General features: G+C 38.0%; 1 protein-coding gene across 1 annotated transcript in view; it reads left to right on the forward strand.

Annotated features, from left to right (window-relative positions):
• The window catches only part of COL12A1 (collagen type XII alpha 1 chain), a 104,688-nt gene extending 90,486 nt beyond the window's left edge, over window positions 1-14,202 (forward strand). Inside the window, exons 59-65 of the mRNA XM_075708470.1 lie at window positions 551-622; window positions 7,263-7,298; window positions 7,408-7,474; window positions 9,067-9,255; window positions 10,347-10,415; window positions 11,466-11,636; window positions 14,021-14,202. Of these exons, the coding sequence (XP_075564585.1) occupies window positions 551-622; window positions 7,263-7,298; window positions 7,408-7,474; window positions 9,067-9,255; window positions 10,347-10,415; window positions 11,466-11,636; window positions 14,021-14,202 (786 nt within the window). The remainder of the gene's footprint in view (window positions 1-550; window positions 623-7,262; window positions 7,299-7,407; window positions 7,475-9,066; window positions 9,256-10,346; window positions 10,416-11,465; window positions 11,637-14,020) is intronic.
• The last annotated feature ends 8,105 nt before the right edge of the window (window positions 14,203-22,307 follow it).

Here is a 22,307-nt window from a genome sequence, read left to right on the forward strand (position 1 = left end):
ACACCATGTATATTTATATAGACTGGAGTTGCTCAGGATGGGTATTATTTGGGCTACCCCCACTCCCCCACAATTGTCTTTCTTGTGCTCCTTTGTGGGTGTGCAGATGAGCTTTTATCACGTAACCTAACACTGGTCTTTTATTTGTTCATATTTGTATCACTAGAATGATTTTTATGGACTTCTTGTTGTGGCCTTTCACATGGATCACAGACCTGCTAGATGAAGTTAGAAGGCCAAATTGTCTTGTGTTCCTTTAGGAATCTGTCATTCAGAGTGATACTGAAAACATATTGACAGTCTCTGCATCTTTAGATTAAGAAATGCCTGTTAAACTGTGGTTTTGTGTAAAAGGACACATTTCCATGAAGAAACAAACTATTTTTTCTGGAGGAAATTTTTCAAGCCTGATATGTACCTAACAGAAAAAAAAAGACTTGATAGGAGCCATTTTCAGTATTGCTTTGCACTCAATACAATAACACATTTCTTATTAGCACTTAGGCCGTTGTGGATTTCCACAATTCACTTTACACGTCTTCTGCTGTAGGGTGCCCCAGGAGTTCCAGGAGTTGCTGGCCCAAGTGGAAAACCAGGGAAGCCAGGAGATCGCGGGACACCAGTAAGATAATGATACACTTATGGTATCAAATTTAAAATTACAGTCTGTTGATGAATGTGAGACTTCTTCTTGCTTTAGATACTTGTCTTGAACTTATGACAGTGGTTAATACAGTGGAGCTGACCTAAGACCACAAGACTTTTTTTAAAACAATTTTATTTTTACAGTATGTCATTTTGCTGAGTTTAATAGTTGAGGCTGGAAATTGTGGTTTCTGGTTTCCACTAAAAAGATCGTAGGGTATTATGTGCCAAGACATATATTTCTACACTGCATAAGCATGAAGAACTGGGTCAGCAAAATGACTGGAAAGTCTTTATATTTGTGTGTGTGTGTAGTAAAAAAGTGGTACACTGCTGAAGGTGGACAATAATGATATTACATAATCACTTCTGTTTTGCAAATGTTTTGTGTTTTTTACAGTGTGATTTCAAAATTATTTGGGGGTGGTTTCTGTGGGTTTTATTCAAACCTTTAAAGTTAAAGTGAATCCTGAATAGGCAGAAAGAGCAGGAGGTGCTCCCTCCCACCAGCAGTTTCAGGAGATTCAAATTGATTCACTTATAGGATCTCTGGGAAATTATGTTTGAGTCAGGAGTGGAGACAGCAATTGAAATGGGAAGTCATTCATTATTTGTACCTTAATGTCTGGCAGTCAGCCAGAATTTTCCATCCCAGCTTCAATGTCATTTTGTATACGACAGCTGGATAATTTGGAAGAATATGTAGTAGGCTAAGCAGCTTGATGGTTATGAAGTGGAAGTTCCCAGGAGCACCTGGAAGCTGGGTCATTTTCTCATACACATGCTGAATTCAGTCTGCATTTGGCAGCCTATAAATCCCATTTCTCCTTGCAGTAGAGGACATCGAGTGTCTTAGGAAAGCACTGAAGCTTTCCTGCCTTTAGACGTATGTTTTTAATGTGTAGTGATAGGACAAAGGGTAATGGCTTTAAACTGAAAGAGGGTAGATTTAGACTAGATATTGGGAAGGAATTCTCCACTATGAGAGTGGTGAGGCACTGGAGCAGGTTGCCCAGAGAAGTTGTGGATGCCCCATCCCTGGAAGTGTTCAAGGCCAGGTTGGATGGCGCTTTGAGCAACCTGATCTAGTGGAAGGTGTCCCTGCCCATGGCAGGGGGTTTGGAACTAGATGATCTTTAAGGTGCCTTACAACCCAAACCATTCTATGATTCTATGATATTCCTGTCAGGTCAGATGCTTGATAGACATAGCTGGGGCACAAGGTGCTCTGGTTTGTTCACAAGTGAGCTTCAAACGACCAGGTGTATCCAAATTTTCCTTCACCTGGGACACTGGATAGTTGACCCACTTCAGCAGAAAAGATCTTCTTCAGGTAAATAATGTGCTTAGAAGGAAATTTGGCTACAAGGCCACTTTTGGTGCTTTTTCAAAGCAAGGCAGCCAACTCCTGTCCAAGCACCACGTGTAGGTTCTCCTACACTCTGATCTTAGGAGTTCCTTTCAGTTAAAAATACATTTTTTTTCCCCAGTTGTTGCCCTTTCTTGTAATGGGACACTGTGCATCATATTTACCATTTCTTATGTTTCTAGAATAGATCCCAGCAGGAATTCTGGCTTGCATCTTGCACAAATGTTTTATCAGACTCCTGGTGGACAGAATTTCAATGATTTCCTTTGTGTCCAGTATTAGAATTGCCAATGGTGCAGCCTAATGGCCAAATGCAACTTGCAGTGTCATGAAATAGTTCAGGCCTGCCTGAATTTGTAACTCCCTGTCCTGGAGAAAGACAATGAGACATCACATTGCCTCTGGTAAATACAAGGAGTAAACAATTTTCGACCAGATCCTGCCATTTTTTCTTCTACCCCAGCAATCTGTATTGCTGGTACTAAGCAGCACAAGTCAGGTGAAAGACCCCTACAAAGCAAGGATTATTACACCTCAGGCAAAAGATACACAGTTACATGCAAATTATGAGGAGCCTTAGTGTTGTGAAGATATTCCCAGTGAATGAGTCAATTGGAGCTCTTTCCAAATGTGTTAAATACCACTAATGCGCTAAGCTGAGGCAGACCACACCACCAATGGGGCTGTAAACATTTCTCTACCTCAGTGTGTACTTACACTAGAACAAGTTGATACTTGAAGTGTTACCTGAATTTTCATGGAATAGGAAATTTGACTTTATAATCTGCTTATAAGTACTTCCAAGAGAAACTTAGGTGCTTTTTCAGTGTAGTAACAAAATGACTGAAAAAGGAACGGTAAGAACACAAATGAGTCAGTAATCTATTGAGAATTGAGCACTGGTTATCCTAGATGGGACTAAAATATCTGTCCTCTGTCTGTCTGGTCAAACAGAGAGTGAGAATTTGGTGGTAGTATTCTGTACATATATCATAGGGTAACAACCAGTAAAGGTAAGAAAGAATCATTAAGCTAAAAGAGGATATTAGCTCAAGAACAAATGTAATGGGAAATAGAAAATCTTAGACTATTAGGGAAGAAAAGTTCCAGTACTGTTGTTTTATAGATGTGAGAGTGAAAACGGTAATGGATGGGTAGGCAGACTAAGTGTTCTTAAAGTAGAGCTGTCTTGTTTATAAAACAGACTCTGTGACGAGGTCTGACTTTGTTGATCTAGGAGGTCCCCAGGAAATCATGCAAGGCATTCGTGTTTTATGTATAAGGTGCTATTAGACTCATGACTCCAGGACCAAATAGACTGTGAAAACGTTTAGAGGTTAATCCCAAGCGCATAAGGGAGATGTTTGTTGTGAGTTAAATGCAGTTTTTGAGCATTTTCCATTCTCTGCTGCCATGTATTTACTGATCTTGCATCCTTCTATGCAGACATCCTAGATGAAGTCTCAAAAAGATGCTGCTTTGGGAGCAGCGAACTGGTGGTTCTTGTGGGAAGCAAACATTCTTTTGGGCAAAACAATTGAGTGCATTATCTTTTAAAGTAAAAATAGCAAAACTTCCTTTGTTTTGTCCTCCTTCAGCCATAGAACTTTTCTGCAGTCCCAGCCTTCATCCCACAGCTCAGAAAAATCCCACATGCAGCATAAACTAGCTTTTCCTCACACTGACCCCAAGTGACTCCCTCATTGCAGGATATCAACAGAACAGAATGTCAGCAGCAGATGCTACTTCTCAAAATGCTGGCAAGCAGTTGGCTAAATTGCATAGTTTTGTCTATTAAAAGAAAATAAACTGAAATTTAAGAAGAATATAACCAAGTGGGAAGAAGATGCCAATAACAATGCAGTAATTGCAGTTTTAATTATTTTTTGGAAACCATATTTCTAAAATATCCAGGTGGAAAATGAACTTTGTTGTTAATATAGCCAGTCAGCCTTTAATCTTCAAATTTTAAAATTAATTTGGAATAGCCTATACAATTATAAGGCTGAATCAGTGTATCTTTGCAAGGTCATAAATTGAAGAATGAGGCTCATTTGATTTCAGTGAATTGTAAAATTGACTATGTATCACTTATAATTAAGGAATGGCCTTAGCATTTTTCTAGCTGGGGGACCCTTGTAGGCAATACTTTGGGGCAGTGTTGTACTTTTCTTATCAGAACACCTTCCTGTCTTACCAACACGGCCTGTGGCTGAAGGCAGCCTGGAAAACTTTCCTTGACCAGTCAGCAAAATTATTTCCAGAAACAGTATATAGGATTTGAACATTTTAAGTTTCCTTCATTTTTTTCTCTTCTGTGTATAGTTCTGGTGTGTGAATGCTCTAGCAAGTGAATTCATTGGAACAGGATACTTTAATTATTAGAATATTGCCAGGATAGTAAACCAGAAATCTGATTTCTAATGCTTGCACTTACCTAGTGAAGTAACAAGACGACGTACTGCATGATTTGCTTCTGGTCAAGACAACACGAAGTTGTACTATGGAAGCCTTAGAAAGAATGAGAATACAATGAGCAAGTGTTATAAATACTTGCTCAGCAGATAATTTCAAATGAATATGCTTTCAGAAAATAGCATAAATTGCCAAGTTTCAAACAGAAAGAAAAGCACCAAATAATTTGTTAATATTTTTTTCCCTAGATTTTCATGTTACAGACTAGTGCAAGTGAAAAACCTCCAATTCTATTCAATGGATATTTCAGATAAATGTGATAGTTTATAACTGAGAGGTTAATGTCTGTTGAATTCAGAGTCAAATTGCATCTCTTCTAGAGCTTCAATACCTCAGCATTTACCACAATGTTAATTATTAGAGAATGACAGATAGAAATGTCACGTTTTCCTGATGGTTTTAATTGTTAAGTTTATTTATGTTGTTTATGGCACTTACAAGTCCGTGGTCTGTTTCATCATGTGGCTGTGCTAAGCTAAAACTGAAAGACAGACCTTTCCCTGTGGACTTCACAGAGTAAGAAAAGACAGTGTGCGGGACAGAAGGGAAAGAATATTCATCTGTTTGATGCATATATTGTGTAGTATTAGTAACTGTCTCATTGATGGCATAATTTAATCTAGTGGCACATTAATGGTGTCGCCATTCTAAATATTTCATTTGAGTCTGTACAATTAATTTTTCATGAACGGTCTGGTATGTATGATGCAAATGCACTGTATGCCAACTACTTAACTCGCTGATGGATGAGCTGCCTCATATTTTTTATGGCATGTCATGGGGTAGGTGCGTGCAACACTGCAGCAGAGAAGCTCAGATAGCATACTAAGTTCACACCCTGACATACCCCATGGGAAATTGTTTGCCCAAAACCTTGATGGAAGTCTATGGAACAGTGCCACTGCATTCGAATTGTATCTGCTGTGACCTCAGTGGAATGATTTGTTGTCTCGTGTTGTTGAAATTAATTGCGGGTACTGTGGGAATGTTATGAAAAACAGCTGCGGCCCACACTTAGTCTTTGCTTTGTTAACGGTGATAAACAGGCTCCTTAAAGAAATACTAGCAGTAATACTTAGGATGTATGTGTAATCATGTGGAGAGCCATGCAGAGCAGCAGATGACCAAGCCGGTCTTGCACCTTTGAAATATGCCTTATGTTCAAATAGTAATTTAGGCTACAAGTGAAAATCTATTTGAACTCATGCTAGCCTCTTTTTGCTTCCCTAACAAAGCTCCTGTGCTCTTTGGACACATTCTGGCGGGTGAATTTACAATAGGTTTTTAGAAAGACTCAGCTGTGGCCTGACTCTGCACCCACTGAAGTCACCCATAAAACTCACACCGACCACTTCAGGAGCCATAGTTTAGGACAAAGTTTTGTTTGTGCTGCCCTGGAATTTGGCACACATGTGGCATTTGTCACAATAAGTATTCAAGAGCATTGGAAGGACCATTCATGATGGCTTCCTAAGCAGATCTTGCAGTAAATGCAGTTTTGTTTTCTTGTGTTTCTTCTGTATTTTGATGTCAAAATTAAAAGAATAGTTTTAAAACACTTTGCAGATTTTTAAATTTTTGTCAAAGGGTGACCTAGTGGCTAAAACAAATGTCTCTGAATCTAACTTTCTACATTTAAAATAAATGGGCATCTGCATTTTTTACTGTAGCTGAAATCATGTCAAATAGTCCAAAACAAGTTATAGACATCCTTCTGAAATCATTGCTGTCTATTTTGAAAATCTTTAAAAATCCATCATACCAAGCATTGTAATTACAATTTCTTTGGAAAGTATGATTTGCTCTCTCTTGATGCTTTCCTTTGCTAGCACTGGAATGCAAATATAAGGCTAAAATCTCAAAATGTTGTGTGAGAGGCACGCACACAAAATTTTGTTTGCAGAGTAGTTTGTGCTTGCATATCTCCAGTTCAGCATTTAAAAATATCTTTAGAGTATACCTGATGTTTTTCCAGCCATTGACACATACATATATAAAAATTAGAATCAGTCCTTCTGGTTGGCTTTGTTACGTAGTATTCTTGAAAACCAAAAAACCCACAACAACCACCAGCGTATTCAAAGGCAAATGGAAATTGCTGTTAGACAAAAGTTAGTTCTTGCAAATGTGAGTAATTATAAAGCAGCTCAATCTAAGATGTTTATGAGATTATTGTAAGACTAGGAATAGTTGAGAATCAGCAGGGAAGCTATCATTATAAATAGAATAAGCACTTAATGGCATCTCCCTCCATCTTACACGTCCATCTCTGCATAGCGCTTCTTTGCTTAACACAGGGTCTGTTTCTTGTGGGTTCAAGGAGACAGCTACCCTTCCTAACATGTATTACTCTTCCTAGCTTACCTTCTTTAATGATGAGTTGGCTTAAGACTTAAAATGAAAGAGTCTTATATAATTCACCCAAGTCTATTCACCATTTACAGAAATGTGATGCTAGAAATTCAACTTTCAAATTGCCAGTGTGGTCCCAGTGTCAGAATATATCAGTTTCCTTGGCCCTAGTTTTAATTTTTCCTTCAGATCTTTCTCTTCTGCATCTGTCAGTGTGTTTGATTATACACAAAAAAAACACTGCTTGTCCAGTCTTTTCTGGGAACTGCTTTAGCATCTCTTAAATGTAAAGTTCAAGGAGGACCAGGTCTGCTTTCTTGAAGGAGTCAAAATGTTCACTAAGATTGCATGTTTCAAACCTGTATGTGGGGTGGAATAATATAATCCTTCAGCTGTTTTATTTTTACTGTATTTATTTTAGGGAACACCTGGAATGAAGGGAGAAAAGGGTGACAGAGTAAGTCTGCTTTAAAGCCGGTTTTTCTCAGATTTTTAAAGTAAACACTATGTCTTTAAAAGCGCAGACACTCGCTAATAAGACACTTGTTTTGGTTTTGGTTTTTTAGGGTGACATCGCTTCTCAGAACATGATGCGAGCAGTTGCAAGACAAGTTTGTGAACAACTGATAAATGGTACTGCTTTGTTTCTCATACTAGTAATTTACTGCTTTGTTAAAAGAGAAAACAATGGTTTAAATTTAAGTTGAGGGGTATTGCCCACAGAGCATAGCAAGAGCTCGAGTCATCTGATAGCTGTCCAATGCCAATGATTTGGTGGAAGAAAATGTAACACTAAATTTTTGCCAGTTCCAAATGGCTAGCTTGATCATAAACTAATCTGTGACCTTTGGAAATACACATGAAAATCCAGTATGCTGTACAAGGAAGGTGACTTTCCTTTTGTTAGTCTGGTCCAAAATAACTTTATCTTTGTCATAAAAATCAATATACATTTTCTCATTAAACATGTCTTATCTTCAGGAGGAAGGAATTGGTGAGAAAAAGGATGCTCACTGCAGGTACTCTGCTAGCAGGAAAAGGCAGATGAGTGTTGGGTAAATACCGTGCACAGAATCAGCTGTGTTGTGCAAGTAAAAATGATATTTATTTAGATAAGGACTCCAAATTCAATTTCAGTCCTCTACTGCCACACAGTGCAGCTCTGCAGCCCATTAAAGTGTTCTCTACAGAGGCTTTGCCTCTATCCCTGAGGCAGTGCTTTTGCTATTGGTAGACATGCTGGGGAGGACAGAGGCAAATGTGCTCATAAATTGTTCTTAATATTGTTTCTATAACAAGGGTAAGTGCTGATTGAGATAAACAGATATACCTTTTGGATCATTAAGAGAGTTTGTGTACAGGGAGGAGGACAGTATGTCTTTTAAAATATCTGTGATGGCTCCTATTTAAAACACGTCTATTAGTCATTGCAGAGGAAGGAAAATACATTCATGAATGGGCTAGGCTTATGAATAAAGATGTGTTATCTGAGATCTTTTAGCACCTCTTTTTTGAAAACCCCTGCCTTATTTTTTTCATATTCAGCTCATCTCTTCAGAGTTATGCTAGGACTGGCACATTACACTAATCAGGTAGGACTAGATGTGGCCCCTCATTAAGGGCTCCTTTCTGTGTAGTTTCACAGTGCTGTTTTTGTTCAGACACCATTCTTTGGAAATGAAATCTGCCTATATGCAGAAGGTGTATATAGGTACAAGCCTATGCATCCTACAGGCTTAAGAAAGTGACTTCATAGACTGTGTGCTGCTAGCTATACACATGAATAACCTGTACCGTGTTTGTGGTAGCTTCAGAGCTCTGAAAGTACATAGAAATGTGATACTCCACCTTGAGAAGTGTAACAAGTCCTTTCTGTTCTTCAGAGTAAAAACAACCTCTAATTAGAACTCTGAGAACAAGGGTATTGTAAACAAATGCTTATTTTGTGACTTTAATTGCTTTAAAATTAAATTTTCTTAATGTTATTGGCTTCCAGAATCTTCCTTACCTTTCTTCCCTTCCTTCTCCATTTATGTTCAGCCGCCTTATCAGACATTTATCTTACTTCTTCCTAATTCATCTGTACTAGTTCACCACTAATCTATTGAATGGGAGCAAGGATAGGATTTAATGAAGAGAGATAATTTGTTTTTCCTTCCCACTCTGATAAGAGACTTTCACTCATTTCACATCGTTTACAGAACCATTTTTCTTTCCTTTTGAAGGTCAAATGAGCCGGTTCAATCAAATGCTGAATCAAATCCCGAATGATTATTATTCAAACCGTAACCAGCCAGGGCCACCAGGACCACCTGGTCCCCCAGGAGCTGCTGGGACAAGAGGAGAGCCTGGACCTGGAGGAAGACCAGGATTCCCAGGACCTCCTGGGGTCCAAGGACCACCCGGTGAAAGAGGTGAGTAAATTCCAAGGCAGCTGTATATTTCGCAGTGGACACAGTGCAGATGCTGCCAGAGGAGCAGTCTGATCCCTTTACCATGTCAGACTGGGAAGCCCACACCTAGCAGTAGCCTGTTAGGACAGTTGGATTGCCTGAGGGACACTGATGTTCTGGAGGACAAGGTTAATTATATCATTGCTTTCCTCTGTCTCTCCCTTGCTCATGTTTCATGAAACACAAGTTGGTATAACATTTTGGCTGCTGTCTCAGGCTTCCACAGGATATCCCAGGAAAGTGAATGTTCTCAGAACTCTTCTGGCACTAAACAGGTACATCTTGAAAGTCTGTTTAGGGTAACACAACTCTTTGCAGAACAGAACTCTGATTAAGAGAGAAAATGAGTCATTACCAAGAATAAAAAGTAAGAGTTGAAAGAATTAAGTCTACATCCTTGGCTCTTTGCAGTATTCTCAGAGAGGGAAGTAACTGAACTGAGTTTGAGCATATGGGCAAACCTATTTTGTGGCTACCTTGGATCACTGCAATGACATAGAGTGTCTGTACTGTACTATGTTTTGGCCTTTGCTTATTCCAGCTACTCTACTGTAGCATAGACTCAGTGCTGTGTTTTCTCTTATGTATTTTAGTATAATCTTTAAAAAAGACTAGAAAAAATATCAAGGAAGATCAGATTTCTGAATCCTGCTCTTTCTTAAACTTCATCATAACTGTTTCTAAGAAAATGTAAAACTTCCTTTATAGTAGAAGTATGCAAGCTTGAAAATACCTTCCTGTTTGTAGTTTAAAATAATAAGGTTCTGTGGTGTTTTAAGTATCTCAGAGACTTTTGTATGTTTGAGAAAGTTTATTCACACTAAATTACTTCTGCATCCTACTTCATTTTTAGGTTAGTATATTTATATCCAAATTATATTCTCAAATGCACATTTGGACATCTGTACAAAATAAGGTTTGACTAGCCTTGTTACATTAAATAATGGGAACTAAATATTAATGTCAATGAGAGAGCATGAGGAAATATTTGTTGATGTGGTTTCCTTCCTTTGGTTTTTATTGCTTTTTTTTTTTTTTTTTTTATTCTGTAGGAATGCCTGGCGAGAAAGGCGAAAGAGGGACTGGATCTCAAGGACCACGAGGTTTGCCGGGACCACCTGGTAAATATTTCTTGGTTTATCAGATTACAGAAAAATAGGAGAAAAAACCCAACATTTCTTCATAGGGAACCACATTACATATGGTGAATGAACATTCTCTACTGTATTTCATGTTTTTGTCATGTATTAGAGTTTACTGGAAAGCCCCACAAAAAAAGGCAATTTAGAAAGATTTTTGGATGTGGCTAATAGGTATTTATCTTGTAATTTAATCATCTGGCATGCTTCCTTATGTGAAAATGTATTTCATGAAAATACATTATCCAAATATTTGACAGATATTTTCATAAATGTTATCAGATGATATTTTTGCAGTATATAGTTCCATTTTTTTATTTGTGATTACAGAACTACAAATTATCCCCGGACTACAAAATACTCCCACATGCAGAGTTACCAGTTGATAGAATCAGATGATTTGAACATTGGTTTTGCTCTTTATATCATGCAATTTTGTTCACTGAAGCCCTGGCAGAAGTCAGCTGCATCATTTGTTTCTGCTTGTAGTTTACTAGGCTAAACATGGTTTTTCATTACAGGACCTGTAAGATGCTTGCAGCAAATTGTAGCCCCAGTTACTTGAAGCTTTACTTTTCTGCTAACCATAATAAGACCGGCTCCAAAAAAAACATTACCTCATCTATCCTGGGGCTACAGGGTAGCAGAATTAATGTACTCCTATACTTTAATTGAAATCCAGTGTGCTTGTCTAATCTAGTAGTTTCCCTTGAGATCTTTGTATCTTACACGGAGGGGAAATAAACCAGAGAATTCATTGATGTTTCTTACTTGGCTCAAACCTTACTAAATCCGTTTCTGTGAATAAATCTCTCAGTAAGCCACACACAGGGAAGCAACTAATGATGAGTCATGTTTCTAGTTTTCTTTTGTTTCTCTTTGTGTTGACCCCCATATAGCAACAAAGTGCAAGTGTTTTCTCACCAAAGACATAGCCTAGACTGTGTAGTCTAGACATCAGTTAATGTTAGCTGGTTTATCTAGCTGTCTCTTAAAGAAAACAACACCCCAACCTTTCAATTCTAAAATTAGGTCCACAAGGAGAATCTAGAACTGGTCCACCAGGCTCCACAGGATCACGAGGACCACCAGGGCCACCAGGTCGTCCTGGAAATGCGGGTATTCGAGGTCCCCCAGGGCCACCAGGATATTGTGATTCATCCCAGTGTGCTAGCATCCCTTACAATGGCCAAGGATTCCCAGGTAGGTTATGAACAACTTAAACACTTGCCTTAAATAACCTTCGCAGATGTGGCTGTTCATGTTGAGCTTCTTTACATGAGACAGTCCCGCTAGCTTGAACATACTGAATGAGGAAATGGTTGCAATGAGCAGCCTCACTGTAATGTGCAGGCATATGAGCAGTCATTTGGACTTTGATGCAGATTTACTTGATGTTATGTGTGGTTCACTTTAAATAGGAAGTAGTCAATAAATATTTTAGTCTTTTATTTTTTTTTTTTACATATAGGTGGTTAGTAGTTGATAATGTTGCTCATAGGATTTAAGTGACCATTTTCTTCTTCTTCTTTTTTCCCCTCCATCCCCACCCCTTCCAATCGTCTTCAGAACAAGGTTGAATTCTCCATGTCTCTCTTGAAAAATAAAAAGAATGCTGTGGTTGGCAATTTCCGTGTGTCTCTTTTTGAGCAATGTCAGAATTATTTATAGAAAATTGATACCTGAAATAAAAATTTTCCACAAAGGAAATCGATTCGGTGATACAGTGCAGACAACTGAAAAACACCACTGTCCTACAATTTCTACTGAGTTAAACACCATGGAGTCTCTGATTAGCCCTGGGTCATACCAGCATTCCACTCTGTGATGTAGCTCAAAACCGTAGGCTGCTTGTAGAATCAAAAGAAAGGGTCACAGCAGCCGCTAATTTCTGTCTGGAAAGATTCTAATATATTTTAACATGGGGATCCTGCAGGACCACAGTATTGTTAACAAATTAATATGTATGCATTGCAACATCTCAAAATTAGTGTATGTGATACTACTATTGGATATGGTTTGCTGTTAGTGTATTGTGCATGTACCCATGAAAAGAAAAAAAAAAGAAAAGATATATATATATATGTACACACTTGCAGACTCAGTGCTGCTGGTTAAAGAGTGAGGTGGTTGTGCAGAACTCACACAAAATTCTTATTTAAATGAAAAAGAAAGAAAATTGTGCCTGTAATTTAGCCGTATTCTCCTTTCTAGTAAGCAGCTATGTATACATATATAAATATATGCCTATGAATTAACTGTTATGTATTTAGTTGGATGAAAGTATGTTTTTGCACATCAGATGGACTTTTTAAAAGACTAACATCATCTTTGACCTGTTTCAGGTTTCGGCTAACACATTTTCTAAGTCGCCAGTGCTGCTTACAGTTTGAATACATGAAAATCCTGTTTCTGAGATGTTTGCGCACGTGCTTATTAGAAAATGAGTCCGTATGGATATTTCACCACGGATATGGTTTTTGAACCATGTTGGCCTCATAGAATGGGGAGATTCTTTTTACTAACACAACTCGTGAATGAGATAAAGGACAGTGATGTCAATTCATTAAGCCTGTTGCATTTCAATAATAAAATAGACAGTCTTTCTTTTTTTAAAAGAGCCCCAGACCATCAAAAGCCTCAGTGTTGAAGGAGGCTTATAAAACTACTAACCAGCAAAGGTAACGCCATTAGAAGAGACAGATTTAACTTGGTAAATGAGAAATGACTTGTGTAAATAGTAAACTAATTGTGGCTTGTAAATGATTTGTATGGGACCGTATCAACTAAAATCTGTTAACACCTCTACTTTGATGCTTTTGCATAAAAGCCTGCTGCTGCTTGCTGTATGCCCGGAATAACATCTTTGACAACTTATGAAAGCTCCCTGTCTGTTGCTTGTTACCAACATGTCTGAATTGGGGCATGTGCCTTTTTTTATATGTAATCTTGTTGGATTCTGTAACTGCAGTTATAAATACCAAAGTTTTATAATTATTTTTCTTCTGTTTTGCTGTAGTTTTTGGTGTTCCTGAAGCACCAGCTGTAACTCGGTTTGTTACGAGGAACAGCACGAGAAAGTGACATGTACTGTATATTGCCGCTGGTGATAGTTATGTGTACACTTACTTTCCCATTCTCAGAGAAAATTAGTGTATGCCAAACCCACCTGTTCATTTTACCCGCTCCCTGTCTTCTACTAATTACACAGTCTAAAATAAAGTCCAGTTCTTGGATTTGTTGAAGTAGCTGTACAATAATATTTTTATTTGATTTCCTTTGTTTTCATTTTTTTTTCTTTTACAATAATTGGTCCCTTGCATAATTTAAGACTCTTTCTGCAATGTTTTGTGTATTATAAATACAAAGCCTTTCAAAATGATTTTTAAAGTTTTTATTATTTTACTGCCAAAAAGCATTCATGAACAAAACTGAAAAATACCCCCAGTGAACTATTAATTTATATATTTATTATACGGAAATAAGATTGGACTAACATTATGTATACAAACTAACTTTCATTGTGTTTGTGGATTCAAAGACATGCGATAACTATTATGTTCAATCGGACAACTATTTTCAACCAGAACCATACGTGCCTGAAAGTGGACCCTATCAACCTGAAGGTGAACCCTTTATAGTACCTATGGAGTCAGAAAGGAGAGAGGACGAGTATGAGGACTATGGAGTTGAAATGCATTCACCAGAATACCCTGAGCACATGCGCTGGAAAAGATCGCTGTCAAGAAAAGCAAAAATAAAACCATAAAAGATCTGTGTCTTGTTTTGGTTTTTTTGGTTGGTGGTTTTTGGTTTTGCTATACTTGCATTTGCAGATACACACAGGGAGAGTGCATCATTTCTTCTGCAATATAGCTTTCTGGTCTTTTCATATCAGACGCAGCCCTGTTTTGTATCTTGCTTATGTGGGGATAGCAATGTGTGTACCTAGACACTTCATATTGCTCTGGAAATGCTTGTAAAATACTTTTGCTTATAGTGGCTGCATACAGGTTAATATGTGCATTCAGTTACCCCGGTGCTGCCTTTTCATTAAAATAATTAAAATAATGTAAAAACAAATACATAAAAAGAAGAAAACCAAAAAACCAAAACAAAAATAACCACAGAGCTGCTGCAATTTTTCTAAGGACTGTCTGCTTTAGCTCTACATTTTTCTCCTTTTTCAAATGCATGTTTGCAGTTCAGTCAGATCACAGGTCTGCATTATCTAGTTAAAAAAGAAACAAAAATTTCCCTCTCCTTCCAATATCATTGTCATTTTCTTCTATTCTTAGTTACACTTTGCAGAGCATATACTGCTCTTATACATCTCCTTTAAACACCACAAACGTTAAGTAGCTGAAATCATTGTATCAACTGGATACAGTTTAATAATGCCTAAAATCTCCTTGTTTGTAGACACAGTAACATTTATGCCAAATTGCAGTCAATCCTGCAGAGATGGAATTGCATGTTTATGTTGTATATTTAGTATGGAATTTTTTTTTCAGAATACAATGTTTCTTAGTCATCAAAAGCAGTTGGAAATTGTGTGCAAGACTATGGATATAGAATTGCTGCTTTTATATTTTAACTGCAAATTGTGAATTTCACTGCCTTATATTATTTATTTCTGAAATGAAAGAGGCATTTTTCAATAAAACTACTGAAAATTTATATGTGTCTACTCATTTTTTGAAAGGCATGGTGAGACCGATGTGTATGTATTCTGTTAGCGTTATTTACTCATCATCTGGAAATTCCAGGTACCAAAAATGAACTAGAATGGGAATAGTCTTAAAATAGGTATTTGGGCTGTGGTGTCTTGAGGTGGGTGGAAGAAAGCAGGAGAAGCTTCCTCTGTCTGAGGTATGAACAAGACTTTTAACAAATTCAGTCTGGAAGGCTTTTGGTCAGGAAAACAAGAGAGGCTCTGAGCTTCGGTTGCTGTCTTTTTGGGGGTTTCTGATGGATGGCTGTTGCAGAGAGAGAGACTCTTTCCACCTGAGGAACTACTTGGACTGCAGTGAGTACCTAAATCCACACAAACTTTTAATTCCTCATGAGCTGTAAGCATTGTAGCTATGGTAGTACTGAGTTCAGTATCAGCAAATAGCTTGCTTGAGGAAGCGGGTGTCTGGTGTTTGCTGAGCTCCATCCTGCTGGGACCGTAGATGAGCTGGCTACTATCTGCTAGGAGGTCATCTGTATCTGCACAAGCTTTGATCACAGTGATGGCTGTGATGTAGCTTTACCTAGAGAGGGTGACAAAGGATGACTTGGAAAAGGACAACAAAACTGCAGTGGACCTCACTTGCTAACTGCGGAGAGTGGACTAGATGTGATCCTTCCTCTCTGTGGAATCTTAACCAAGGTCTGTCTTAGAAGTAGGAATGGCTTTTGCCATAGGACCTGGAACAAAGCCTTTTGACTTCATTGGGAAAGCTGGAATGCCATTTTTTAAGATCATGCAAGACATCTGTCACAGAAGTGAAGTTAGACATGCAGGCTGGCTTCCTGATCACTGAATTTTACTCCGCACTGGAAGATATATGACAAGTTTTAGTGTCCACAAATGGAAATTATACAACAGCTCCATAGACCGCCTGACTGGTTATCAGTGAAATGAAATCCAAACAAATGGCATTTCAAAGAGTAATCCAGATTACAACCATATGCCTTTCAGACTGCAAAAGAATAATTGTGGGCTGAACTGAGGAACATTTAAAGGAGAATCAAAGCCATTGATTCTTTATGTTTTCTTCTAATTGCAGAGAGTTAAGTATCAAAACATGTCCTCTAGCTTGATGTGCAATAAAGAAATGCATGTCAGGCAGAAAAAGAGATGCTGGTAGAAAGTTGGAGAAGTGATTAAAATGTTTCTCTGAATTATATTTTAAAATAACAACATCTTGCGTTGATCTCCCATCTGTCTTTTTCTGGCATTAACTGTGTCCCAAGGACAAGCTTAACCAGATGCCCATATCTTCATAAAAAAGATTCCCTTCTGTCCTCCAAACAGAAAGTTTTACCTTATTTAAATCATATATGTTAAATTATTTTTCTATTTCTTCACAAAATACTCCTAATGACTGCCAACAATGCCTTGTATTCTTTGTGTTCTTTATCAATATCAGTCTTAATAGAGATGCTGCTGTTTGATTATCTGGTGGCCTGAAATATTTAAACATTCAGTAAAACCTAAGCTTATTGGTAATCAGTACATTTTAATGACAAAATTCTGCACACAGATCTGCAGGATAGATACGATCTCTAGGATGTGTACATCCTACAGGCACAGAATTACAAAGTATAAGTCATGACCACCTCTGAACTTGAGATAAGTGCTGATAAACATTTGTATTTCATAAAAAAATGCCCATAATCCCCACACCTGGTTAACACATCTTTCACCTGTGCCACAATTTGACAGTCAGATGACTTCTGATAGTGCATTTTGAAGTAAAAAGGACTTTCACTGGCTCATCCAAAATATGGAGAAAATACTTGAAATGTTTGGACAGCATATAAATGAGTGTTTACGGATGGCAGCCAACAAAGAAGAACAACTCATTTCCAGGAATTCTCAGGGGCATGATTCTTGGGGAGCAAGGGGCGTACTGATGACACTTCTGGGAAAGCTGTTGCAAAGCCGAGCCAAGCAAATCCTGGAGAAATACAGATGCAGAGCAAATACAAACAAGTTTGGGTTCCTGAATATTTCATGCAAAACTGAGCAGTTTACATAGTCTGGCAATTTTAAAGAGAGAAATTGTTTAAAAGCTCAATTTTAATTGTATACGCATTTTCTCTCATTTTGGCAAACACTGAGGATACCAACAAGCAGATGGGAAAGGGCTGCCGCTTATTTGAAATTAGGACTGAGCACTGCAGAGAGGACCTTAATGAAGACAGTCTTTCTACGTCTTGCAAACATTTGCTCAGAGAGCAAGTTCTTTGCATTCCTGATAGTATGGATAGGAAAACTGCACAAATACCTGGACAGTGTTACTGTTTTATGAAGGCTAAATATTATGGTAATGCATCACTGCTGAGATCTATGTACAATAATGGGCAAAAATGGAGTGAAGAAACACATGTAAAGAGCCTTATTTGAAACAGTGCCTCCCTTAATTTTTTTTTTTTTTCTTCTGTTGTGGTTTTGCAAGTCTCTTGAATGCCCTAGCACTAACTGCACGGAGATGCTTATAAAAAGAAGATAAAGCGACAGTGACTGATTTTGCTAGACATGAAGAGTTTCAACCAACAGCATAAACAATTGATCTTTGTTCCCATGGAGACCCTTTTTGGGGTTAAAAAAAGGTATATTAGTGATATCTTGATCAAACTATATATATCCTAAATGTAATAATTCTTGTTTGCAAGTTTCCAAAATAAATTCCACTGTGGAAAACACATTAAAAGAACACATAGACCTTGAGGTTGTCCATTACCTTTTTGAAGTAAAATAATGCGTTGATATTTTTTGACTGCAACTCAGACCAAAGTTACAAATGGGAAAACATTTTTGGAAAATGTCATACTGTGAAAACACTAATTATTTTCGTTTCAGCTTTTTAATATAAGAATGAATACTTTTTGCATCATTTTGTTTTAGATGCCCCATTGAACATACTGATAAGAAGGCAGTTGTATTTCTTGTCTTCAAAGTCAAAAAGACCAGACCAGCTTATAGCCATCAAGAAAACACAACTTCTAATAAAGGCTTTTCTTCCTTCAGTATTCTGCAGAAGACCTCAAACTTTTGCCTTGACCAGCTAGTTAAAAGATGCACAGCCATCACTTTCATGCTCTAGAAAAAGAGATGGGAATGAGAGGAAATGCTCCTAAAGGCTTCTTCACATCTGAACATTTCTTAGATGACTCAGTTATGTGCCCAGTTTGACTTCCACTGTCTTTCATTCCTATATAGACAGTCCATGATGTCTTGAAGGTTTAGTTCATGACCGCTGTACCTTTTCTTTGTGCAACCCATATTTATTCCTCCCTGGAGTGATGCAAGCTACTCACTGGATTTTCAAGAGATGCTAAATATTTGGGAACATGAGATTTCTGGGTGCTCACTTTGAGACACCCATTGATCTCTTAATTGCAGAATGCAATATGCCTCTAATAACTTGACCTCTTTAACCAGCCTTGAGTTATCTTCTGAGTCACTACCAAGATTATTTGCATATATTAAATATTGAACAAAACAATACAAATAAGACAAAGAAGAAATACGATACTTTCTGTCTTTCATTTCATAACATGTTATCCCTGCAAAGTTCTTAAGTTAAAAATACTGAAGGAGGCGGATTTTATTCCTTCAGCTACAATGAAAGTAGAAAAGCTTCAGATGCTCAGGAAATACCAGAAAGGAGAAAACAAAATCTGTATCTTTTTCCATTAGAAAGGCCCTATCCAGAGACTTCTGCCATAAAATTCACCAGAATTATTGGTCTCTGAGCAAAATAAAGACATTTATAAGTTACCAGAACTCCAGTATTGATCATGAAAAAAGTGTTCCTGCCTGGGTTAAGCAGAAGTATATAAAACTGATAAATACCTTGAGTAATACTGGTTTTACAGCTGCCAAACTGAAGCAAATGTGAGACATTTATCAGTTATAATGGCCTGCTGTTTATGTCTCATAGCAACCACCACTGGAAAATTGCAACACATTATTTAATGTTTGCAGCTCTGGGCTCTGTTCATGACAATGAACAGAACAAATTAATTAAAATAACTGTACACTGTACAGTAATGGTTTTCTCTTTATCAGTTAGGCCAACATGTCATGCCCTGCACAGTCTTCCTTCCCCTCTTCCATGCCCCCTTTCCTTCCTGAAGCTTATGTGATATTCCCCTCTATTCAGCCCTCCTGCCTGTGCAGGTCTGGGCTTTCCAGGGACAAGAAGGAAAAGGACATGTTGGAGCAAGTCCAGCTGAGGAACACCAAGGTGGTTCAGGGGCTGGAGTGCCTGGTGATTGCAACAGTTGGGCTTGTTTAACCTGGCAAAGAAAATTCTGACAGGAGGGAATCCCTCTGCTGTCTTCAACTCCCTTTGCCTTCCTGCTACTCCAAAAACTTGTTTTCTTTTTGTTTTGATGGCAGTATATGAATGAAAGGTTAACAAAGTTCCCAGGATTCCTGGATCATGCACTCCATGTGACTTGCATTTTGCTATCACCTGTCTTGCATCCAAAACTGTAAAGTAGGGGTTTAGGAACAGAGTTTTAGGGCTCCTTATTGTTGACACTTGTATAAGTATTGGCCTTTTCAAGTCTCCCTGTATCTTTTTGAATTGTTATTCCTCTTCCTGCTTTTATGCTTTTATATATATATCTGTAATAGATTAACAAGCAGGAAGACTTCTGGGTAGATTTTATTATTTTCTTTTTATATGTAGCTACAGGTGTGAATTACTAAGAGAGATGGTTCAAGACATGTTTTTAACCCAAATCTATTTCTTCTATATAATTACAAGAAACAAAACAAGTACATTTTTGTGCAGTGAAAGACAGTGAAAAAAATACTCTTTTAACTACAATGGCTTTTAATTTTAACTTTAATTTACATCATGGGTAAATAACCAAAGAGAGAAAACCATAACCAAGGTTTGAAACAGAAAGAAAAACAACCTTAAAAATTATATAAATGTCATATGTATACACACCTACTTACAGATAAAAGCAGGATTTTTTTTTATTCAAAGTCCAAGGTTTTTTCTATAATTACTGAAGCTTGGCTGATTTAAATGTATTTAGGATTTTTCCCTAAAAAGCTGAAAAGGAATCCTGGCCCAGTATCCATCCTTAGATGCTTATTCTTAAGTTTTCAGTTCTAGAAACTCTGTTGATGTGAGAAATGTCAGCATAACATCAAATAAAGGGTAATCTGCAGACTTGTTTTCTTTGGCAGTTCCTCAGAATACCATGAATACTCTCTGTTGTTATTTGGCAATGCCCTTGTGTACAGTATATCTGACAGAAAACGCCTGTAGACTGTAAAATCCCAGCCAGCGCATCCTCCCAGGTAGTATCCCAAGGTCATGTTTCTCAATCTCCCTAGCTGATGTCTTTTCAGTAGCAACAGAAGTCAAAACAGCACCAAACATTTCATATATCTGTCCCATTTCTCAAAGACATATCTAAAAGATGTGTTTTTCCCTCTACAGCACTTGCTTCCCCAAAAACGAGCCAAGAAATTTGCTTGTGAAATAGATGAAGCTTTCAGAAATTTGAAAAGAAAAAGTTTTAAATGGATTCTATAGTAAAGATTAAAAACTTTACTTTAGACAGTGGCACAGAATTAAAGTGTTTCCATGCTTCAGAACAGGGCTGGCCCAATGTAAGTTCCCTCCCACAGGTCAAGACCAGGTAGAGAGACCATCTTGCACAAGAATAATCTACTACCACAGGGTCACAGGTTGTTCCCATTTCTTCCTGAATCTGAGGTATTAGAGGCGATTAAAAAGACAAGAAGTGGAAAGCAGCACTAATGAGATTCCCAACAGTTTCCTCAGTGCAATAGATTAATTAGCATGGGCCCAAACACTGAGCTCTCATCAGTGCATGGAGTATATTATCAGTGAGCCACGACAATAAGGAATTACAAGAAAAAGAGACTTCCTAAAGGCCATACCATCTTACTTGAACTTTGTCTTTATTTAATTCCTTTAAAACACAACCCCTTTCTCCAGCTGAAGTGAGAGAAAGTTCCTAACTTTTTCTTGCTCAGGTAGATGAAATCATGGAAAGGAATTCTCAAGCTGTGACTCCTAACACCCTGGCCCAACAAATTTTTAACCACTCCATCAGTGTGGGTTATTGGACTGACATATATCTGTGAACCTAAAAGGTTCAGTATAAGGAAGTAAACAAGGATCAAATGTGAAGGAGCACATGGGAAAATGTTCAGGGAAACATCAATTGCAGTCATCAGCTAGTGTAGTTTAGTGGCTGCAATTTTTCTGGAGTAGGCTGGGAGGAAAGGCTAGCCTTCAAGGGTGGAAGAAAGCTTACTCTTTACCGAGGAGGGTATGAGAAGGAAGAAATATGACTTGCTGTTCTTCCTTTGATAGAGAACGATGTGAGGAGCTCTTGCATAGTGGGTGTCCTCATTCAAACTCCATCTACTTGTAGTCATCCCAGAAATCAAGGTAATTTGCTCATTTTCATAAGCAACATCATTGCTCTTTACCAAAAGAATGTTTTATGAGAGGCTGTTTTCTGACTGCTCCTTCTTTTGCCCCACATGCAAAGCACAAGTTGTGCTGCCTGTGCTGGTAAACTGATGGGGAGCTCACCCCACTAGTTTATGCTAACAGATAAAAAAACTCAATGGGACCTAGCCCATTTTATTAAGCACTTCATCTTTTAGCCTGTGAACTAAAATTCTAGCTTTTTAGTGACACATTCTAAGTATCAGAGTTTCCTGTAAAGTCGTGAGAAGGCATATGTTCCTTAGGAAGCCTCTAGAAGTGTGTCCAGCTGGTGTAATACGAGAACCTGAACTGGGGGATCTGCATATGCAAGAGTGACTTCTTGGCTTGGAAGATCAGCATATTAGAGTAACCAAAATTGCCTTGTGCTGCCCAGCATGACGAAAAGGGCAAGAGCTCTGTGTTGTCCAGCAAGACATCACTGCATAAGTAACCATCTTAACAGCTGGAGACTGGCCCTGCTGCGGTGTCACTGGGGCAGGGGCTGAAATGGCATCCTGGGACACAGGCAGGGTGGGGAGGTCCCAGTGGAGGTTTGGCAGGGACAGTCAGGCCTAGCACAACTCTCAGGTCTCTGAAAATACTATTTTCTGCTCATACAGTATTTTACAATATTTATTTTGGAAAACCCATAAATGGTCAT

This window comes from Pelecanus crispus, chromosome 3 (genome assembly GCF_030463565.1).
Source record: "Pelecanus crispus isolate bPelCri1 chromosome 3, bPelCri1.pri, whole genome shotgun sequence".
NCBI lineage: Eukaryota > Metazoa > Chordata > Aves > Pelecaniformes > Pelecanidae > Pelecanus > Pelecanus crispus.